The sequence below is a fragment of the Terrapene carolina genome, unplaced genomic scaffold (assembly GCF_002925995.2).
Source record: "Terrapene carolina triunguis isolate 2854851 unplaced genomic scaffold, T_m_triunguis-2.0 Scaffold199, whole genome shotgun sequence".
NCBI classification, from domain to species: Eukaryota; Metazoa; Chordata; order Testudines; family Emydidae; genus Terrapene; species Terrapene triunguis.
The window spans coordinates 1,110,881-1,133,695 of NW_020664550.1; the positions used below are offsets into that span (position 1 = coordinate 1,110,881).

The 22,815-nt window shown below is 49.2% G+C and overlaps 2 protein-coding genes across 2 annotated transcripts in view; both read left to right on the plus strand.

Annotated features, from left to right (window-relative positions):
- The window catches only part of LOC112118419 (solute carrier family 41 member 1), a 32,919-nt gene extending 16,128 nt beyond the window's left edge, over positions 1-16,791 (plus strand). Inside the window, exons 3-11 of the mRNA XM_024216715.2 lie at positions 1,467-1,574; positions 7,962-8,033; positions 8,292-8,436; positions 8,519-8,665; positions 9,331-9,478; positions 10,582-10,661; positions 11,579-11,713; positions 12,939-13,087; positions 15,707-16,791. Coding sequence (XP_024072483.1) covers positions 1,467-1,574; positions 7,962-8,033; positions 8,292-8,436; positions 8,519-8,665; positions 9,331-9,478; positions 10,582-10,661; positions 11,579-11,713; positions 12,939-13,087; positions 15,707-15,892 — 1,170 coding nt within the window. The 3' untranslated portion in view covers positions 15,893-16,791. The remainder of the gene's footprint in view (positions 1-1,466; positions 1,575-7,961; positions 8,034-8,291; positions 8,437-8,518; positions 8,666-9,330; positions 9,479-10,581; positions 10,662-11,578; positions 11,714-12,938; positions 13,088-15,706) is intronic.
- Positions 16,792-17,941: 1,150 nt separating this feature from the next.
- LOC112118423 (ras-related protein Rab-7L1) overlaps positions 17,942-22,815 on the plus strand; it is a 17,450-nt gene continuing 12,576 nt past the window's right edge. Inside the window, exon 1 of the mRNA XM_026655249.1 lies at positions 17,942-17,968. Within this exon, the coding sequence (XP_026511034.1) occupies positions 17,942-17,968 (27 nt within the window). The remainder of the gene's footprint in view (positions 17,969-22,815) is intronic.

Sequence of the window (22,815 nt, forward strand, 5' to 3'; positions counted from 1 at the left end):
GCACAAGGAAACCGAGTTGGCTGTGGGGGCGGAGTAGGCAGCAGCATGTCTCTTAGCAATGCAGGTTCCAGAGCGAGGGAGGGCAGGCTCCCTCCCTTAGCAGGATAAATCCGTCTGTCCTGCTCCGGCAGAAGCCAAGAGCATGTGATGCTGTCTTTTTCTGGGGTTGGCGGAGGAGGAAGGCAGTGGGAATTTTGGCAGCATAACGTCTGTGTTTGCACCCCACACGCGGAGGGGATGGTCTTGTGGGTGGGGCATTGGACTGGGACCGAGACCTGGGTCCAGTTCCTGGCTCTGCCAAACACTTCAAGTGACTGTCCGACACTGGATCTCTCTGTGCCTCCGTTTCCGTGTTTGTAAAATGTCTTGTCTGTTTAGAGCATGAGCTTTCTAGGGAAGGACCCTCTCTTACGAGGTGTATATACAGCCCCTCGCACAATGGGGCTGTGATCTCAGCTGGGCCTACAGCGTCCCAGAGGAGGTTTGTTCTAGTTTCATGTATTCATGGGCTACACAGAGTCAAAATGTCCAACTGCGTAAATAATGAAATAGCTTTCCTGAAATTCACTTCAGAACGAAGGTGTAGCACAGTTAGGCTTCTCCGATAACTGACTCTGTAACCGGTCTGCATCCGTTCATAAGAGCAGGGCCTATTGGTCTCAGTAGATAGACGCTTGATCTATAGTCGAGCAGGCTCTTACGGTAATTTTTTTACTCACCTGGCGGCGCTCCAGGTCTTCGGCAGCACTTCGGCGGCGGGTCCTTCACTCGCTCCGGGTGTGTTCGGCGGCACTGAAGGACCCGCCGCCGAAGTGCTGCTGAAGACCCGGAGCGCCGCCCCGTCAGTAAAAGCGCCGCCGGGTGAGTAAAAGTGCCGCAGCGGGTGGCGCCTTTTTTTGTGATCGCTCCCCCTGTTGGTTCCACCTGGCTACGCCACTGCTCTTACCATTGACGAAGAGAGGCCCAGTGTTCAAATCCTGCCACTGCCTTTGTGCTGCGGTAGGAGGTGGAGGATGACTCCAGTCATTGCTATAGGAAAACGGAGGCTTTCCAACACTTGGGTCCACTTTGCAAAGAGCTTGGCGGTCCCGCGGTCTTGAAACGGAAGGAATGGAGCCAGAGCTGGGGGTATAGTCAAAGCATTTGAGGCTGGGGAGTTAGTTATTACCAGTTCTGTGTTTCACCTGCCACAGATGTACTTCTGAAGGAAGGAGAGCTAGAAATTAAGCTCCTCTACAGTCTGGCTGGTATTCTATGGAAGTGCCTTGTAATCCCAGTCATGGAACAGGAACTCTTAGTGCTAGGTGTTGTCCAAACAGAACAAAAAGACCATCCTTGCCCCCCAAGAGCTTACCATCTGCACCTGTTACCTTGTACCAAGATTCTTTGAGAGAGAGAGAGAGAGAGAGAGTGTGTGTGTGTGTGTGTACACTATGTATAATACATAAACTCTTTTTGTCTTGCAGCACTGGGACGTGTTCAAAAATGTGACTGAAGTATTTATCCTGGTTCCTGCATTGCTGGGACTGAAGGGGAACCTAGAGATGACGCTGGCATCTCGTCTTTCTACAGCTGTGAGTTATCTGGGATGGGATGGGGGATGGGGAGGGAAATTCCATGTCTGCTTGTGTTTCTCTGTGGAGAGGAGGGGAAAAGAGAGCTGCTGGGGGGAGCGGGGGGGCATGTAGCCGTTGTCCGTGGACTCCTTTGCACCTTCCACTGACTTTGTGGTGGCTTAAATCACTGATGGATTTGCCTAGATATAGACACTTCATTATGCAGTTGCTCTGAACTGTATCATTGTGGGTTTGCCAGTCTCCAGGGCTCCACCAGTTTCCTCTCTCTATCCCAGGCTGCACCAGCTGTCCCCTGGCCAGTGCCACTGCCAGTCCATTCATTTGGCTTGCCCTCCGAGGGGGGGCCTTGCTATGCTTCTCAGTGAGTTTTCAGTATTGCACGGTAGCGAGTGTTCCTGAAGTCCAGGTAAATGTCACCCCTCCTCTTCGTGATTCCATCCAGTCAGAGCAGTCGAGACATTTCCTGTCTGCCCCCTCTCTCTTTGTCCCTGAACTATCTTCACGGGGATCCCGTGCCCAGGACGCCAGCTCACGCAGCTCTTGCCCCTGCCCTGCTTTGATTAGCGGGGTACTGAGTCATGAGAGAAAGAAGAACCGTTTTTTGGGGATGCGGGGAGGGGAAGAGAAGAGCCTGATTTTAAGCATCTCCCATAAGCAGGGGGCCTTTGGGATCAAATCAGATGAGCAGTCAGCAAAAATGGTGCCTGTCACAGTTCATGGCAACTACACCTGTTTTTCCCCTCAGTGGTCCAGCAAGGGCACGCACTGGCAGTTGCCATGCATGGATGGAGACACACTTCTCTCCCTTCTGACTGGGCTATCTTCAGGCTGAACAGTTCCCTGCCTTCACTGTGTTATTCCCAGCTCAAGACAGACTGTCTAAGCAGACCCCAGCACCGAGTCTAATAGCCGAGTAACTGACACAGTTAGGCTACTGCCCAGCTCTTTCCCTGCACTTATTTATTTTTAGGGTAAAAACATTACAGAGAGAACCTATTAAAAACAATAAAAGAACCTACACACATGCTAATAAGCTTCCCAGAGATCACCCCAACTCCGACATGGGCTCTGCCAGTTGATAGTCCTTTAAACCCCACAAAGGGGTCTCTTCTATGGGTGCAGGTTCGTAATAGCCTCAGTTCAGCACTAGCTCATTCATGTGAAGTTTAATCCATCTTTTATACCGTTCAGGGGTCTTTGAATTGGAGTTTCCAGGAGCAGGTATTCAGTAGACAGTGGATTTTTCTCCCCAGGGCATAGCTTAAAAAGGCCTCTCTAATACCTCCTATGAAGCCTACTTCACACATATTGTCACAAACTCTATTTTTTTTTAAGTTCCTAACATTTCCCCAGGGTTTACATTAGTCAGTCTTCTGGAAAAGTTACGTGCAATCCTACAATAACACATCAACAATTGCATGTTTAATACCATGGACCCTGAAGGTATTAAACTTCATTCGATGAGGTGTGTCCAGAATGTTGCGGGAAATTGCTCTCTGTCACAGTGGCCATTTTGTCAAGAGCCTGGCAATTCAGGAAGGGGTTTTGAATATGAGTCGAGCAGGAAGAATCCTAAAGCCTGGTGTACGGCTCTCCCCTGCCGTGAGTGCTGCTCTGCCTGGAAGCATTGCTGGATCCAGAAGGGGGTGGGTGTGTTTAGCTGGGAGAGTTCTGATCTAGTTGAAAGGGATCTGATTTGTGCTTCAGGAAACTAAATTCAGAAATGCCCCAAAAGCAGGCTGGGGAAAGCCTGTGAGTGGCAGAGGCTGCAGGGCTTTGAGAGAATCGTGCTGCAGGGGCAAGGTTGGAGGCAAGTTCTCCTGTCCAGTGGAATCCTGCAGAGAGCATTGGCATCCTAGCTGAAAACCTCTGGAAGTCAATGGAAGGGCAAGATCGGGCATTGCCTCTGTGTGAGTGTAATGGCCAGATCCATAAAATAGACTGAGATGGGGGCAGGCGCTCCAGACTGCCAAGACAGGACTAGGCTAAGCGCCTGAATACCAAGTTAGCGCGGTTATAACTGAACTGCTTCTCGTCAGTGCTCTGGCACTAACGGAGCGTTCTGTCCCTGTAGCTGAGCTGGGCAGGAGGCCTGGAATCCTTTCCTGTTAGGGACTGGAAATTCTCCTCCCTTTCCATAAAGCCCATTCTTCCAGGGCGTGACAACAGGTGACTGTTGGATGTTTCCATGCTTCACAGCACATCCCACAATGGGGTCCACAGCTGTGATTCTTCAAGCACAACAGTACCGGCTGCCTACAGCTCAGCGCTTACCTCTCTCCGCCCTCTGAATTAACACGTTCAGAGTGCAGCCCTCAAAGCAAACAGCCCGGACCTGGTCTTCGGGGGACAGAGGCGCAGGAAACTGTGCTCAGAAATTGCTGACTCAGATTGCTACCCAGGGAGGATTTGGGGGGGCGAGGCATTCGCAGGACTTCATCGAGCACTGTCAGGTTAGAGGGGAGCAGTGAGCACAGCTGGCAGAAAGCCTGGGCAGAGTTGCGCGTGTCTCTGTCTCTGCCAGGCCTCTTTAGTATGTCTGAGCCCTGACCCAGGGGAGTAATGCCAGCTGTGGTTCCGAGACCAGCTGCCTCTCCTCTGCCTCCCTGACTGTGACTCACATGGCCCCTGTTGTGCCCCGATGCCAGCAGGCCAAGTGCATGGCTCTTCCTTGTAGGCAGAAGAGCAGGCTCTCAAAGTATTCTTGACTTCGTCTTCTGCTCTTCCTCCTGCAGCCCCTCTCCCACACTGAACAGCCGCTACATTTCCATGTGTCCTGCAGGACCCTGCCCCGGTGCACGGTGACGCTTGTGTTGCCGCGTCACGCTGGCTCAGTGTTCTGGAGGCGTCTAGTTTGCAGAGAGGTGGGTTGTTTAGTCTCTAGCCCCCACGTCAGAATTGGGGCTCCCTGGCCAACATTGGGGTGGGTAGCGAGAAAGAGGCTCTATCTGGATTAGCTCTTGGTTCAGCTCTGCATGTAGGGTGAAGCACAGAGGGCATCCTACCGCTACAACCCCCCAGCTGGTTACCGCTGACTAGAACAACTCCTCTTCCTCCTTGAATCCAGCCTCTGCAGCTCTTGGCCCTGGTGCCCTTGCTCCTAAGAAGCAAGCAGAGATCTGGCCGGGAAATGACATTGCCAACTACCGGCTGGCACGCCGCGCCTGCTGCCGAGGCTGTCATCTCGGTGCCAAGCTTCCTTGTCTCCAGCTGATGGTGGGAACAAGCTTTCCCCTCCTCATTGTGCCGGGTGGGAGCAGAAGCCAGCTGCGATTCTGCCAGAGGCAAAGGCTGAGTGGTGAAGCTAATGTCCGTGCAGGCCAGACTTTGTTTGCTCTTCCACTTGGGGAAACAAATCCCTTTGTTTCATCCTTATTGTTTGGAGCATGTGAGGGATGTGAGGTCTTTTGGGGGGTGGTGTGGAGGAGGGAGCAGTTTCCTCAGCTGGCAGGCTTGGCTCTGTCCAGCCATGCACTAAGCATGCAGCCCCCACTGCGTCGCTGGGATCAGAGCTTAGCTCTTCTGGGACAAAGGCAGAGTGCACCGCTTCCTCCATCCCCCACCTTCCCAGCAGTGGTGCTGGCCCAGGGCTGGGGCCTTAGCAGGGAACCGAGACTGCCCATGCTGTGCAGACAGTCAGGGGAATGCCAAACTTTCCTATCTCCCTCCATATCCACAGCAGGGCCACAAGAGAACCAGGGCACAGAGAGAGCAATGACCCAGCCTATCTGCCTCCCTCTGACGCTCTGTGCCTGCGAGCAGCCCTGTCTGTGCCAGCTGGGTCTCCTTGTGCCGCCTACTGACATGCCATGACCTTGATCTGACTAGTGTGGAGAAATTAGCGTGGCTTCTGGCCCATAGGGGATCAGTTATAGCTTGGTGCATGGGGGGTGGAATGACACGCTGCCTTTTAAACTATTAAACTCCCTTCTGGCCTCCTCGGGGTCTCTTTGGCATGCACGTGTGATGGGATCCGACGACCCATCTGGCTTGCTTTTTATTCCCCTCTTGCTCTGCTCCTTCCTAGGCGTAAGAGGACACCTGTAGGGTGGCAGCGGAGAGCCCTTCTCAAAGGAATCGCTTGGGACGTGGTCACTGTGCTGACTCTGCAGGACAGCAGCCTGGAATGGCTTCTGCAGGCTCCACATTCCTCATTAAAGCTGCATTAATGCTCCCCAGCCAGTTCCTTTCACCATTAGGAAGCAAAACTTTCCTGTTAGGGGATTAAAATCTTGTTGCTACTGACTACAGCCAGGTTATGTTAATCCTGACCTGATGGCAGGAATTTAAGATCCAGCTTCATACTGAGCTAAAATACCTGTGGGGTATGTGCTGATTGTTCCTGTAGTTGCCTCTTTCCTTTCCCCCCCCCCCCCCCGCATTGAACTGGCCAGACTGCAGAAATTCCTGAGAATGCCGCTTAAACCCAGGCTCCCTTAGTGTCTGAAGACTTATTTTCAGGCATGGATGCTCTTCCTTCCTGAAGAGAATGGCACCCACATGCCACGTGCCCTGGTAACTCGAGGCCTGGGAATAGATTTCAAATGAGAGTCGAATGCCGCAAGAGGAGGGGTGTTACCCTGGAGTCATGGTCACGTTCCAACTTGGGCAGCTGTTCTCTTTTACTAAATTGACCCGGCCAACTCGGTTGGCTACGTTGTTTTTCTTCCCTTCCTGTCCTGAACAGTTTAGAGTTGCCGTGCTCCACCCCAGAAATGGCTGCATTTCAGTAGTGAATGAAGTGCTTTGTCAGAGCCTCTGCAATTGCTGGTTTGGAAGATGCTATGGAAATGTACAAGAAGTGGCAGGGACTGGGCAGTGGGGAAAGAATGCTTATTTGAGCTGCCTGACCTTGATTTCTCTCTGGCACAGAAACTGGAGGGAAGGAAACTGCCACCATATCCCTTCTAACTGTTAACGGCCGTGCTTGTGCTTTAGGGAACCCTTTACACACTTCAGAGTGGTAGCCATGTTAGTCTGTATCAGCAAAAACAACGAGGCGTCCTTGTGGCATCTTAGAGACTAACAAATTTATCTGGGCATAAGCTTTCGTGGGCTAGAACCCACTTCATCGGATGTTCTCCTGGATCTGCGTAGGCTTGTGGCTTGAACCAGGGGCTAGCAGTCAGGACGCCTGGGTTCTGTTTCTGACACCTGGTCACTGTGACCTTTGGCTTGTCACTTCCCCTCTCTGCATCAGTTTCTGTTATTAAATTGGGCCCCACAATCCTTGCTCTGCATCTCTGGGGGTGCTGTGATTCTTAGTGTCTCTAAATCGCATAGAGACCTGCAAGGGACAGTATGGCAGGGCCTTCTGCAGTAACTCTGCTCAAATGTTGCAAAACAGCAAAGTTGTCTGCTGCCAGATTACAGCAACTTTTAGTCTGTTCTGTTTAAGCTGATTAGTGTCTTTTGCAGCCATCCTGGTGCCAAAAGACCCCCATGTGCTGTGGCTGCTTCCCACCACTCACCAGGCTTCCACAGGGCATTAGCTTTGTTTACCTAATGTTATTTAACAGGAAAAACTCTCATTGCCATCACCCTGGCCTTCCTTATCAGAGCTTAGGGTCCGATCTGATAGCAGAGCTGGGGTATTGAGCCCTTTGGCCAGCTGTGGGAGCAGCATGACCCAGATGGGTGTGAGCCAGAATTGGTAGTGAGACGTGGTATTAGGAGCTCCATTGGGAAAGCATCAGCAATGTCTCACTCCCCATTCCAGCGTGTGCTAAAGGGGAAATGGAGGAGGTCCTGCCACCGTCCCAGATTCGCTGGCAAAGTCTTTGTAGACCCTGGTCTCCAGAGCACTTGGCAAACCCTGAATCCTTGCTCTGCCCTTGTGGCATACGTGTTAACCTGGCTTCTGCAGCTAGGAGAAATGGAGGCAATTAAGGGGGACTGGAGTGTGGCTCTGGACTTAGAAATGGAACATTCCTGCCACCCTGTTCTGTGCTCAAAGCAGTAGACCAAGATAGCTGATACCCAGCTCCTCCTTCACTGATCTGTCAGCCGCTGGGTGCAGGAGTCTCTTGTGTCTGCAAGAACTGAGGACCTTGAGAACCCCGAAAGCAATAGAGGAAGCCCTCTTGACTCTGTAGCTCATTCCCTTCTCAGCTGGAGGTGGGAGGTGATTGGCCACCTTGCTCGTGTCCGCATCCTGCTGCTCTGTTCCTGTCGCCCGGCTGACGCGTGGGGCCATTAGGAATGTCACGAACAGCAATGGAATGCTAATTTTTTCTTCTCTTGAACCATCATCCCGGAGGGCTTGGGTCTCGAATTGTTCTCGCCTGCCCCACGCCAAATGTACCGCCACTGTGAACAAGTTCCCTGAGCGCTAGCCATCTGAGAGGGGTTCAGTCTAACCGATACCGTGGTCTCTTCCTACAGGCTAACATCGGGCACATAGACACACCCAAGGAGCTCTGGAGGATGATAATGGGGAACATGGCTCTGATTCAGGTAAATTGGGGGAAATGGGGCTGGCTGTGGGGGCTGTGCAACAGTGACACTGGAAGGAGAGTTTAAATACTGATGCAGAATGTCTGGTGGAAAAGCAAACGGTGACTTCTTGTGCCGCAATTAATCCTCCCTAAAAGTTTCCCCCACTGGTATATTGCGGTCTCTTCTTCCTCCCAACTAATCCAGGTGGGACTGGGACTGGGACTGGTTTCTCTCTCTTCCCAACCTATGTCTGGTTTAACCTCTCATGTGTGCTAGGTTCAAGCTACAGTGGTCGGTTTCCTGGCTTCGATTGCTGCCGTGATATTTGGCTGGATCCCAGATGGGCACTTCAGCATTGGCCATGCCATCCTGCTTTGTGCCAGTAGTGTCGCCACAGCCTTCATAGCTTCACTCGTGCTGGGTAAGCCTAAACCCTCGGCCGCGGCCGCTCAGTCTGAGCAGCGGTGCCTTTCGGCTCACGCCATTTCTTCCTCTGGGCCTAGGAATGATCATGATCGGAGTTATCATCGGATCCAGAAAGATAGGGATCAACCCAGATAATGTGGCCACGCCCATTGCTGCCAGCCTGGGGGACCTCATCACCTTGGCGCTGCTTTCAGGGATCAGCTGGGGCCTCTACATAGAGCTGGGTGAGAAGTGAGAGATGCTTATCCCCTCCTAACGTGCGCTGCAGCATTTCCCTGGCATCTTGCCCTCCATTCCAGCTTTTAAGGGGATCTATGTAATGCCTGATCTTGAGGCTGCCTCTCTAAGGCATATTCAGAGATGACTGGGGGGAGGGGAGAGAAATGTAAAGGATCTTCATAGACCACACAGGTGCGGAGAGGCTTGGGGGTGCTCTGGGTGCACCCTGCCCGTCAGACAGGCAAGGGCTGCTTTTTGGCAAGTGCCAGAAGCTAGAAAGCATCCTTGGCGTAAGGCTTGGGCGGGTCCCTAGTAGCAGAGCTGTGGCTGTCTCCTTGGTTGGGACATGTCTTCAACGACATTCCAAGGAGAGGGCAGGCGTGGCTGCTAGGTTTTGCCCAGCAGGTGAAGGCTGAACGGGGTGAGAGGCTGGGAACCGGGCTTTTCCTAGAGGGCACGTCGTCAGCAGCGGTAAGAGCTGATCCAGAGGGGGCAGCCTTGACAATAGCATACCTCCTGAAGGCGGGGTGGCCATGTCTGGCTCTCGCAGACTCCCAGGGCCTGAGGTCAAAGGGGAAATGGGACCAGGTCTGCTGTCCAACACTGCTGTTGAGTAGTGACCCATGACATCTGGCAGGAGGGCTTGTTGACCTGTTGCTTCTCTTTTCAGAGGACAAAGCGTACGTGAATCCTTTGGTGTGTGCCTTCTTCATAGCCCTGCTACCGCTCTGGATCATCATTGCCAAGAGGAATCCAGTAACCCGGGAGGTGCTGTACTCTGGGTGGGAGCCAGTCATCATTGCCATGGCTATTAGCAGGTAGGAAGGCACGAAATGACTGTTTTGCCCCAGCCTTACCAGGAAGGGACACCCTGGCTTCCCTTCAGGCGCTTGCCCGAATGGTGCATGCTGTGCATAAGAAACGGAGATGGTGGAACCGAACCCCTTCAAATGTTAACGTTCAGATCTACAGCCCATGCCCCTCTCTAGGAATAGAGCAACAATGGCACATCCCTCCAGCGTAAGTGGGCTAATTCTGCTCCTAAACCTATGCAACTGTCGGAGGGTGCTCCTCTGGATCTGAGAGCAGGATTTCACCCGCTGTATGTCAAACAGATTTTAATGTGCACCAAACAAGTATCTCCTAAAACAGGGCCCCCAAGTACCTGTCTGTTTGCTGTCACCTTAGCATCTAAGGGTCCCACCTGGGATCAGGGCCCCACCAGGCTGGGCACTCTACAAACCCATAGTGAGACAGTCCCTCTTCCAAAGAATGGGGGGAAGAAAGTATTGTTATCCCTGTTCTACAGGTGGGGAGCTGAGAGACAGAGAGAGATCTAGTGACTTGCCCATAATCACATAGAGAGTCTGTGGCACAGCCAGAAATTTAACCCAGACCTCCTGAGTCCCAGTCTAGCGCCTTCACCACAAGAGCCATCTCTAGGAAGTGACTGCCCCAGACGGGTTTGTTACAGCAAAAGGCTCTTTCTACACTAGGTACACAAGGATTTACGATCTCTGTTCCTGTTGGGGAATGTTGTCTGACTGAAACTTACAAACCAGCTGGTGTGATGTGTGCCAAAATGCAACTTGCATCATGGGAAAGCACCCCCTACCTGACTCTGTGGCTCCTGCCAAAACTGTCTTTTACTATGACACACTAGTAACCCTTTTCCCTCGATGCTCTGATATTATGCACCAGCTTTAAGAGGCCCCAGAGTCCATGTGCAACTGCTGCCATTGCGTAAATGGGTATAGATGCCTGTGACATGTGCAGAGTTGCAGTAACCAGCCTCACAAACAGTGGGCACTGCTTCTCATGCCTACCTAAGTGTGACCATCATAATTGCTTGGGAGTCTCTGGATGTTCTGAGTGGTCATTTTCTCTTGGGCATCAACTCCTTCAATGTCTTCCCTTGCAGTGTTGGAGGGCTAATATTGGACAAAACGGTGTCGGATCCAAACTTTGCGGGGATAGCCGTCTTTACGCCGGTGATTAATGGTGAGTTCCCTTCTGCTCTGCCAATGAGCCTCTCGGCAGTCCCTGCCAAACAGTGGGTAGAATCTTCAAAAGTGCCCAAGGCCCATTTTCAAAAGTGATTTAGGAGCCTGCATCTGTAGATGCCAATGGGATTTTGGCTCCTAGGCTTGAGACAGGGTGTTAGAGCAACTCGGCTGCTCTGCAGTGTGGCTGCTGCTCCTGGTGATAGATTAACATGAGGGAAGGATCTCAAGTGATCTACCCTTGAGTTGATACTTCAGCAAAGATGCACCTATGCACCTAAGTGTCTTTGAATATTTTATCCAGTCTGATGCCCCTTCCCTGTTCCTTGAGCTTGGGTCTGAAACTTCTAGTGCCTTAGGCTTCTTTGCTAATAGAACTGTGGGTCTGCTCATTATCTGTATGTTGCACACTTTTTAAAAAATGCTATGAATCTCTTGGGCTTGTGGCAATGAGTTCCGCAGGTAATGCGCTGTGTTTCAAACAAAATTCTTAGCAGTTTTCAACTTACTGCCATGACTGGCCCATTGTTTTTGTGTCCCACGCACTGCACTTAAGGCTCTATAATAATGCAGTTGCAGCAGGAGTCATAAAGGGGGGTTGTAGAGCAGTGTCCTTTCTCTCTGGCTTTTTGCATTCTGCAAAAGTGGAATGTGGGCCAGAAATAGAGGGCTGACAGCTCGATCTGTAACTGAAGCAGTTGCAGCTGCTTTCTGACAACACAGCAAAAGAATTCTACCTGCGAGGAGCAAGAGAGGACTCGTTCACCTGCTGGTCTGGCTGTTCCGGAGGCATTAAAAGGGTTGAAGTTCAAAGGCCAATAGAGTTTAACTTGGCTCCTGAAGTCTCAAGTGCGCCCGAGTTCTGCGGGGGTTGAGTTACGCGCCCGCTCTCACTGCTCCCCTTCTGGCCTGCAGGTGTCGGTGGCAACCTGGTAGCTGTCCAGGCTAGTCGCATCTCCACTTACCTCCACATGAGCGGAATCCCGGGCGAGAGCTCAGAGATGGCCCCGCGCAAGTGCCCCACCCCCTGCAGCACATTCTTCAGCTCAGGTATCTGTTCCTTCTATGCAGCGCCATGCGCTGGGGCTTTCCGAGCTAGGGGACTTCCAGTTCGCTTCACCGGCATCCTGAAATGGCTTGACGATTAGCTGGCTCAGCTTGCACTGAGGGAGGGGTCACTAAGCAGCAAGGAAGGGAAATGGGAGCTGAGACCTGCTGGGAGGCAGAGAGACCAGGCGCTGGCCTGGCCTTTGCTCTTGCTTACAGAGACAGTGTCAGTGCTGTTTTGGGGAGGTGGAGCGTCCCCGCTGGGTTAGGAAAAGAAGGCCGCCTTCGTGGCCTCTGACTCCCCAGCATTGGAATGACTTCTTCCCCGCCACCTTCTAAATCCTCACCAAGTGCTTTTGGGCTGCAGAAGCTGCCAGCCAGCGACTCGGCTTGGCCTGGCCAGTATAACTGAAGCTCCAGAAAAGGTTCCTGTTAATATAGAGGCTCCATAATGTTTCCATTATTTAGCTGCAGACCCAGACGTTTCAAGTGAGGATGGACATGGTGGGGGGAACGTTGCAGCGGGAATCCTGATTTGCATTTCATGCAGTGCATGTGCTGAGATTTATTCTCTACCATGCCTGGGGCAGCCCGTAGCCTGGGACTGGACTGGCCTGGCCTCTGGGGGCAAGGCAGCCCCCAGAAGAGTGGCCTTGTGGAGCTGAGCTCGGTGCTTTACGGTCTCGGATGTCAGCATTATCTGTTACAGTGTGTGTTGGGAGACGTCCGGTGTGGCTGTGCTGGACAGAGGGTTGGAAAAATGAGCCCCCAAAGGGGGCAGGTACAGCCCTTGGGAGCACCAAGCACCTTGCTTTAGTTGCTCTTATGAATTCACCTTAGTAAATTCAGCCTCCCAGTGAATTACGGAAAGCTGCGTACTGAGCACCTGCTGAAAGATACCACTTCTGTGGCCACTGGGATCTGTGTAGAGCCTCTTTGTTCGCCTGTCCCTTTTGGCCCTGTCTGTGCTAGGAGCAGAAGTGCATTATCTCTAACTGATCCCAGTACGGATGGGTCTCTAAGCCAGTGTTCAGAGCTCCGGGGCATTTCTGTTACGCTCCTTGCACTTAGCACATAGAGGTGTGGATCCAATATGCTGTGGCATGTGATCGGACTAGAACGTAGTCTGCTGATTAGTGGACACATCCATGCTGGCACCCAGGGAGCTGGCTGCAGAGTTCCATTATCTGTTTAAATCCTGAGCTCCATCCTCTCAATTTCCCTCCAGATGTGAATTCCCGCTCTGCCCGCGTGCTCTTTCTCCTGGTGGTTCCTGGGCACTTGGTTTTCCTCTACACCATCAGCTCCATGCAAGGCGGGCACACCACGCTCACCCTGATCTTCGTAGTCTTCTATATGACAGCTGCACTTCTCCAGGTAAGAGCTGGCTTTGCCTGACCCGTCTCCTCTGCGTGAATCGTTGCATGGACTGCGATCCCCGTGCTAGAATAACGGACACTAACGCACCACCTGCAGTGGAAAACTGGCCAACTGCTGCAAAGGGGTCACCTCCCATGCGCCTGAAAACAGGGTTTGTCTCATTTAGAGTTGCAGAGAAAACGGTTTCCGCACCAGTTCGGTGGGACCCACTGGCAGCCGCCCCTCAGTGTAGACAGACCTCAGAAGTGGGATGGAGTGAGGCACTTTCTCCTCAGTAAGGGGAATCTGCATGGTGCAGAGCTATAAGTACAGATGACGTGATTCTTGCACCTGGGACGGATACAAAATATCCCTTTATTATTTGCATTTAGCATAATGCCTGCTAGCCCCAGTCATGGTCCAGGACCCCATTGTGCTAGGCGCTGTATAGCCGCAGCACAAAGACTATCCCTATTCCAGGGAGCTTACACAAAATACCCCTTCCCTTGACTAGAGAGAGAGAGAGAGAGAGCATGAAATGGGCATCTCCTGGCCCCGATCTAGCGCTCCTCTTGCATCCCAAATGCCCCTTCAGAGAACAGAGATGTTTGGGATGCGCAGTGTGCTCCTTGCTGTTCCGAACACTCCACTGCACACACAGCTCTCCCTCGGGAGTGGGCGAGATCAAGCCACGTGTGACAGACGCCGGTCACCTCACTTAACGCGTGACTGGGAGGCGTTTGGATACTATGGTGCTGCAGGCGGCAAAAGAACCTTTGTAGCTGGAAGTCAGGTGGGGCTGGCTGGTTCAGGGTGCCTCTCTCTATCCTCGTCTGTTGTTACATTCCTCCCTATAGCGCCTTCCCTGCAGGGAACCCACTATCTCACAAATGGTTGTCACAGGAGTAGAATTAAAATTCTCATAGAACAGAGCAGCACATCGTAAATTGAAGTGCTTCTGTCTGCTTCGGCAGCCCTGCGAAGATGAGTGCATTCGACTCCCTTCCGTGCTCAGGGCACTCATTCTGCTTACCTGCTGCTTTCCGTAGCTTTGCAGCCTACACTTGGCTTTTAAAATCCTCAGGAGCAGGAAACTCGCTTCCTTGGCAGTAAAGAGCTGTGAGCGCCTAGTGGGGCTGTAGCAGTGTTCAAACGGCTTGGCAGAGAAAACAGGATGTGAAGTGTGCAGTGTCTCCCGTGACTCGTAGGGCTCTTCCTCCCTTCCCTGGGCCTTTCCCACACAGGAGAAATCTGGCTGGGCTGCCAGTGTTGGGCTCCCATGCTCCTGACCGATTCTGTGTAAAATAACAATCAGTGCTTGAGGTGAGGAGTGTGTGCTCAGGGATGTAAGGGGGGATTTTGGGCATTTCAGGAAACTCAGGCAGCCAATATATCCCTCCCCTCCTACACAGGCAGACAGAGGGGAGACTGTGGCCAAGGAGTTATCCTACTAAACACAGCCACCTCCTGGTGCTTGTGGAAGTTGTTGCTGGTTTTAGCATCCCCCTAAAATCAACAACCGAGCTGAGCTCCAGGAAATGAGTCAGAGCATCCACAAGAAAGAGAAACAGAGCGCGCTAGACAAGGCAGCTAGTCTAAGTCGCGAGCCCCTGCTGTGTGCTGGACACATGAAGGGAAGTCCTTTAGCAACCACTTTCTAAAGTCCCTGGTGCTCTTCCCCCTGCAGAAAGTGAGGTGCATTGTGGGAAGCCACAGGCCTGCGAGCAAAGTGGGGGCTCATGGGTAACTAAATGGATTGTAGTGAAGGAGGGGGCCTTGGCCTAATCCTTCCAGCCCTCACTCCGGTCACAAGTTGATGGCTTTAAATGTCTGTACCTGATCTGCTAGATGCATTTGTGAGCATTTCTCCTGGCTTTGCTTAGGACTCAGTGTGAACCACTGACTTGGGATACCCTGAGTGTTGTCCTAGAGCAAAGGTGAGAACGTGACCGTCTGGGGATTCATGTCACTGCTCAGAGACGCTGTCCTGCCCCCAGGAAGCCAGGACTCTGCTGCTCCAACTCTGCTGGGCTTTCTGCTCACCTCTGAGGCACCCTGGTGTGAACTGTGGATTGGATCCTGCCTCTACTTCCCTGGCTCTGTGTCCACTTGCTCCTCTTTTTTGTTTTGTTTTTTTTTTGGTTAGAGTTGTGACCTGAGCTGCAAAACTTGGATCTGGGTCAGAGCCTCCTCATTTTGGAGGCTTTCAGCCCACATGCAGTGAACTCTCTCGTACACCTAAAATAAACTGATGGTGATGCATTGGGCATAGAGCAGTAAGGGGAGGTTTTCAAAGGCACATAGGGGAATTAAAAACCCAGCTTACATCTTCTTGTGCCCCCTAAATGCTCACTTGCAGGCATGCCCCTCTCCGCCCACAATCTGAAATGTACCCACCATCAAATCTTTGGTTTTCCCTTGCTTGAGGAGGTTCCTCTTAACAACAAGACCCATCTCTTACTCCTCTAAACTATTCCTTAGGCTTGAATGGGATTAATAGGGGCTCGCACTTCAATCAGGCTGAATTGCAAGTGCCTGAATATAGAGGAACTTGGGAAGCTTTGTTCTGGGGAAGAAAGGGGCGTGAAAGTCTGGATTAGTAGATAATATGGCTCTTTCCTCTTGTCTGTTTTCCAGGTTCTCATTCTACTCTACATTGCCGACTGGATGGTGCATTGGATGTGGGGTAGGGGCCTGGATCCCGACAACTTTTCCATCCCTTACTTGACGGCGCTGGGTGACCTGCTTGGGACAGGTCTCTTGGCTCTCAGTTTCCACATTCTCTGGCTCATCGGTGACCGGGACACGGACGTGGGAGACTAGCTCTCCCCTTCTTTCCTCCTTCCCTTCCTTCTGTCTCTCTTGGGACTTCAGCTTTGATCCTGGATTCTCATTATTTTCAATGGGAATTTTATGTGGTTTATATTTCAAGCCCAGTTTGTACAGAAAAATCTAGTTTTAGGAAGGACAAAAAAAAAAGTGTAAGAGACAATCACCAAGTGCAATTTTATAGCAGTAGCATCTGAACCAAGGTTCTATTGGAATTGTTGATTGAGTAGTCGGATCATAAAGGATACCCACACCCATCACTAGAGGTGAAGCGTCACTCTTTTGATTCATAAGCATTCAATGTTCAAGATACGATTCAGGTTTGTTTTAATTATAAACTGAACAGGCACCTCCCAGGAGGGAACACTCTATAAATTAGGATTTGGGACATCCCCAGATCCTCCCCCAAAGCCCCACTTTATGCCTGGATTCTAAATCAAAGAAGATTCTGGTTAGAGAACTAGCTGGAGTGTGCCAGAAAGAGGCCTTTTAAACATCCACTCCCACCCCCAGATGCTTACAAGGAGCGCTCACCTGGTTTATTTGAGGCTTTAAAACATAACCCTAAAGTTGCTGGATTTTTAATTGTATGTAGGGCTTTAGTTTTTCCTTTAAAAAGTCTGAAATGCATTCCTCTTTCCAGAACACACACCCTGCACTCTTGTAGTGGCTCTTATTTTCTGATACTGGGTCAACTTTTGTGTCTTTCCCACAAGCTCCTTAAAACAATGCTGTTTTTCTCCTTTTTGGCTTTTCCCAGAGAGCTGGGTATTACGTGCAACAAGTGCGAAGTGATACTTGATGTGTTGTGTAGATTTTGACCTTCTTCGCCCTAAGTGAGGCTCAGTTTCAGGGGGTGATGGTGCTGCTCAATATATTGGCACTCTACCACAGCCACATAAATATGGCAGTCTTGACTCTCTTGGGAGGGAGTGGTTTGCTTGGAAGACCACCCCCACCTTGCCCTTACCGTGGGCCAAGCAAGACCGCAACAGCCCAGCCAAGTGTATCTGTCATGACCAGCAATAGACCCATGCTGCAAAATTCCAGTCTGGAATTGGCTCAGAGCTTTCCCTGCAGTTCAGTGCTAGAGACCTGGTTTAAGGCCAGGCATCAGGACCCGCTCCAGGGTTTTTGCCGCCCCAAGCGGCGGAAAAAAAATAAAAAAGCCACGACCGCAATTGCGATCGGCGGCACTCCGGCGGCAACTCCACCGCGCCACTTTCTTCTTCGGCGGGAATTCGGCGGCAGGTGCTTCCCTCCCAGAGGGACCCGCTGCCGAACAGCCCGACGTGCCGCCCCAAGCACCTGCTTGCTGGGCTGGTGCCTAGAGCCGGCCCTGCCAGGCATGTTGACAGGTTTGAAACTAAAAGGAGAGTTCCATCATGGACTGCTGGGGAAACAATACCAAAAAATACAGGAACCTATATAGGTGTCTAAACCAAACCACATTTAGTGTCTTGCATGCCAAAAAGATAAGAGCTGAGGGACCACTGTCTAAAGGTACTTGTAGAAGAATCGTTTCCTGTTTCACACTGAGGGATGCCTCTTTTTTTTATGGCCTTAACTGTACAGGGTATTTGGGAGACCTGGCTTACATAAAGACTGCTTTAAATCACAGAATTGCAGTTCTTAATAGAGTGCTGTCTCGCAGACCCTGCGCTAGTAGGGAGTGTTTTTCCAGAGGGCTTTCATTTCTAGGTTAGAAAGCCTCGGAACTGCTCTCTTCAAATGTCACTTGTGATTGTAGCTCTGAAATTCACATCTCTTCACCCCAGCAACTTCTCATGAATCTAACTTGTCCAGGGCGTCTGTCGAAATTTTGCTGCACTGAAGTCTCAATTTCTTGGAGACCTTCTCCTGCACCTCAACGTTAACAGACGCAAAAAACTGTTCACTTGCTTCCATGCCCAGTATTGAGAGATACATTTGAGATTTCCCTTCCCTAACACGTAAGCTTTTAGTAGACCCACTCCTACTATTTTACATGCCTCATCAGTTCCCTAACTAAAGACTTGTGCCAGTGAAAGAGACAAACCCTCCATGGTCTCAGCTGAAAAACTGAGGGAGGTAGAGGTGATTGTTTTAAGAGCCATAGTTCTACTTGGGTGAGGTACCTAAATTTTTACCAGGTTGAGGGAAGGGAGGGTGGGCAGGGAGGGTAAGAACTTAATTTACATTTAAATTTAAAAAAGCTTTGAAGGAAAACTTCTTTTTATTTTTTTTTATTTTTCACCAGTTGAACACGAATGCATGTGTATTTTAGATCTGGCTGCAAATGAAGAGAATATTGGGTTCCTCTTTGTATGAAAATTAAAAAAGACTGTCTTAAATATTTATAGTTATATAACTGAATTGACAAATGTCAACTTAACTGATTTTAAATTATATTTGGTAAAATAAAGATGGCATTTATTTATGTGGATTGTGGCCTACTTTTTTCCTTCAAGCCATAATTTGTGAACACTGCTCACCCTGTCTATTAGTTGAAAATTATCCTCCTGAACTAGGAAGCTCTGTGCTTTCAGCTAAGGGGCCTGATTTTGTTTGCACCACTACTAATTCTACCCTGATGTATCTTCACTGGAGATATTTACACTTTTCTGTAAACGGAGTCAGTGAGAAATCTAGTTCATAGGCTATTGCTAGCCAAGGTTACAGGTTTGATGCTGACATGTACACTCTTGTCTGATAAGGAATTGGCCATTGAATAACACTAGTATATGCTCTCATGCAGCATAAAACTAGAATAGATCCCCTTTCGTATGAATTGGTTGTGAGGCAAATTAGTGCAGCTGTGGAAAAGCAGCTCAATCACCGAGAAAGCACCCTCCATAGCGATATAAGCTTTGCGTACTGGATTGGGCACAGACAAAATCCCTGAAAGTTGGGAAAAGGGAAATGTAAGGTGAATATTGAGGAAGATTTCCCCTGTGCGGGAGACTTTTTAGAGTGGCGTAGTCTCCCAAGTTAAATGGTGGGAATCCCATTGTCTGAGGCACTTAAAACCAGACTCCATCCTAGAAAATTCCAGGAACATCTTTGTGTTGGTAGGGAACTGAACTGGATGGTCCAGTCTTAACACTTCATCCTATGAAAGTCTCCAAAGAGACTGAATCACAAACTGGGCTATGCTCCTTTACTTTGACAAGAGTATTGGGAATTTAAAATTAAATACTTCACGGTGCTGTGGCCTAACCATGTAAAAGTCCTTAGTGTGATACAAGGCTTCCCCACAGCACTGGCTCAGCTGAGGAGAGGAAAGGCGAGGTTACATATAGACAACTTGGATCTGCAGGCTATCAGAGGGAGGACTGGGGAAATTCTATTGCAGTTTCTATAGCAGAGTCCATCCTAGAGGATCCCAAAGAATTTACACCATTACTTCACATTCAGCTACCACAGGGCTGAAGGAAGACACCAAACCAGCACACACAGGGCATCTTGGGATGCCAGGACAAGCCCCTACTCTTACAGATCATGCCAAGATGCTCTCTAATAGTTACGTAATGCAGACAGAAGGCCGACTGAAAGTCCCCCACAGGACTAGATCCTACAAGCTGATGATGTCCTTGAGGAAGGGAGCTGCCTGGCCTCTGCTGGAGCAAGGTCCCATACAGTCAACAGTCTGGATCCCTACCCCTATTTCGGAAGGGAGAAGCATGCAGCTGTCTCTGCTTGCGTCGGAGAGAGACATAACTGGTTGAAATATTTCCATCTTTTAAATAGAAACGGCTTTTCAACAAAATGGGAACTTACACACACACACACACACACACACACTTTTTAAAATTGTGGGGAAAAAATTTGGGTGAGGGGGGGTAGTCTCCTTCTGGAGAGTGTATGTGCAAGAGAGCTTGCCAATCAGCTTTAAGGATAACCTTTTGATTCAAGGATTATAAACTTCAACAAGGAAGCGCTGGCAGCTTAGCCACTTGGCTATCCCTGTGGCAAGGTCACCGAGTGGACGGCCAGGAAGCTGATATCTATTCTCAGTGGATTTCAAAAGGCAGGAGTTCACGCGGTTGGTCAAAGTTGCTCTCTTGTCCTTGTTTATGCTAAGGGGTTTGCATGAGTGGCTTATTCATGCGGCACATCTGGCTTAATAATTGATTTGGAACGTGGTACATTGTCTGAATTAATAACATCTTGCCTAGTACATTGTGCTTTAATGTATGTCAAGTCCAGCAGCCACTTGACTAAAGATCTTTCTCTGGGCTCATCTTGGCTCTCGCTAAAGCTTTCTAGCAACTCAGTGTTCTAACAATCAATGGAATATATGTAAAAATTTGTATGCATAGCAAGCCACACGTGTTCCATGAAAAAGGTATATTGCAGCCCACCAGCCTCTACCCATCCCAGCCATAGCGCTGCGTTCAGATGGCTTCCTATAAATTCAGTGCGAGTTCTAGGCGGAGAATGCCGTTGTTTTTTCAGCCACATGATGTGCGTCAGAACCCTTTGCTGTTTTTGTAATCACAATCTCTGATGGCAGGGCATCTCTATTAACATGTATCTCCTCTTCTCCCATAATCTGTTTGTCAAGGTCTACGCCAGCTAAGGACGCTCGAGCCCATGCACAGTGAATGCTAAGCAACCTCCCAGACCTGCTGGTACTGGAGCCCACAACCAGTTCCCTACAGCTGCAGCCTTTTTCCCTTTTTTTTTTTTTTTTTTTAAGACCATGGACCATTTTTTATCCTGTATGGATGTGCTTTTTGACTGCTTGTCTGAGCAAGGGTCACCTTGTGTTTTCTGAAACCAACCCAAGCTGTCTCACTGCATTAAGGACAAGTGAAAACCAGTGAGACTTCATTTACTCCCAAAGTCTCTCTTATCTGAATCTATATCCTGCTGTGTAACTTGTCATGCTGAGTTCTAATTCTCCCGTGTGTGTGTGTGTGTGTGTGTGTGTGAGAGAGAGAAATGTATAAATTTTACAGAAAAAGCAGAAGCAGACATTTGCAGGTGAGAAGTAACTTTTGTTTCGCAAAGTCCCCTTTAATTGGAAGTACCCATCACTCTGCTTCCTCTAACAAACAACCCAATATGAATAAAAACCAAAGGGGTCTCTTGCCACTGTCTGTCTATTCACTGGAATCTGTGGGAAGATTTCTTAATGGCTGTTTTTTCAGACAGAACCTTGCTTTTGGTCCTTTTCTCCAACCCTGAGTGTTCAAAAATCCTGGGTGAAATTCTGCCCTTGAAAATAAAAAATCTTAAAAATCATGAGATTTTTTTTTCTAATGTTGAGTTATTTTTAGTTGCCTTCTCGTTTTTCAGCCATTAGGGCATTTTCTAATTTTTCTATACAACTGCAAGGGCTACAACTTAAATTTCATTTTTTTTAAAGTGAGATCCTGTGATCACAAGACTCCAGAAGCTGGGGCCAGATATCACAAGAGCTGGCATTACTGCAAGCTGCTTACATCTTGCTCATGCCAACTGGTCTCACTCTCCTCTGTGTTGTTCCTAGTGAATTTAACATTAGAACAGGTGGTCTGATTGGAAGCTGGATGGAGCCAGGCCTGAGACGTGGGAGCAAAACCTACAAACTTGCTAGGTTTTCTTTTTTACGACAAAATTTTAACACATCAAAATTCCTTTATCCCTGACCCAGATTCTAGGAGAACTTTTTTCATGATTATTTCTTCAATCCATCCTTTGTGTTTAATCATTATTTAACATTTAGAGTGTGATAGTGTCTACAGGTCTCAACCATGGGAGTATCTCACTGTGTAATAGAAACATACGATGAAAAACAGTCCCTGCTCCAAACAGCATACAATTGCAGTTTATATTTAATCCTAGCTAACACTGAAATTCCTGGTCTGTGCCAAGTTGAGACTTTGTAGCCAGGATCAAATGCAGTTCCTCCTGCTTTAAATGCACAAGCCCTTACCACCTGAGCTGAAGGAGAATCTCCATTAGCTCTTAGCACTATAGGGCCTATGACTGCATTCTACCCAGCATAAGGGCCGTGGCAGCAGTTCATTACAATATGTGCTTACATAGTATCTTTCTTCTGATATTTCCATATCTTTTGTAGCTCTTAATTAAACCTCACTTCATCCCTTTGAAGTCAGTAAGCAATGTGCTTATTGAGCACTGTCTGTGTACTCAGGTGCATACACCCATAGAGGTTACTATGTCTTTGAAGAGCTCACAGTATTTACTGCCAACTGGATATGGCAAATACAATTCAGACATGTGATACATGGGCTGAAGATATCATTTCACAGGAGCGCATTAATTAATAGAAATGACCAAAAAATATGGGAAAGAAAGTGGGAAAATCTCTACCTTTTTTGGTCAAAATTTGAACCAAACATTTTTTCATCCAAATTCAGAAAATTTTGATCAGATACCAAATTGGAAGAGAAGCAGGGTGAATTATTTGTGACTTTTGGGGGGGGGGGCAGGTGATACGTTCATCCTTTTTTATATTTGAAATTTCAATGATAAAAAAGTTGAAAAATCAAAGTTTTAAAAATGTCAATAACTGAAATAAAAAAATTCATGGGTGGGGTGGAGGTCCATGACAATGCCTTTGTGGAATAAATGAATTTCAGCAAGGAAAGGGAAGTCACACAAAGGACTTCTTGAATGAAAAAGTCATTAAGCAACAATCAATACCTAAAAAGAACAGGATCTGAAACCAATCAATACCTAGTAAGGACTGGGAATGGCTGAGCCATTACAAACATTGAATCTATCTCCCCTTGTAAGTATTCTCACACTTCTTATCAAACTGTCTGTACTGACAGGTTTCAGAGTAGCAGCCGTGTTAGTTTGTATCCGCAAAAAGAACAGGAGTACTTGTGGCACCTTAGAGACTAACAAATTTATTAGAGCATAAGCTTTCGTGGGCTACAACCCACTTCTTCGGATGCATCCGAAGAAGTGGGTTGTAGCCC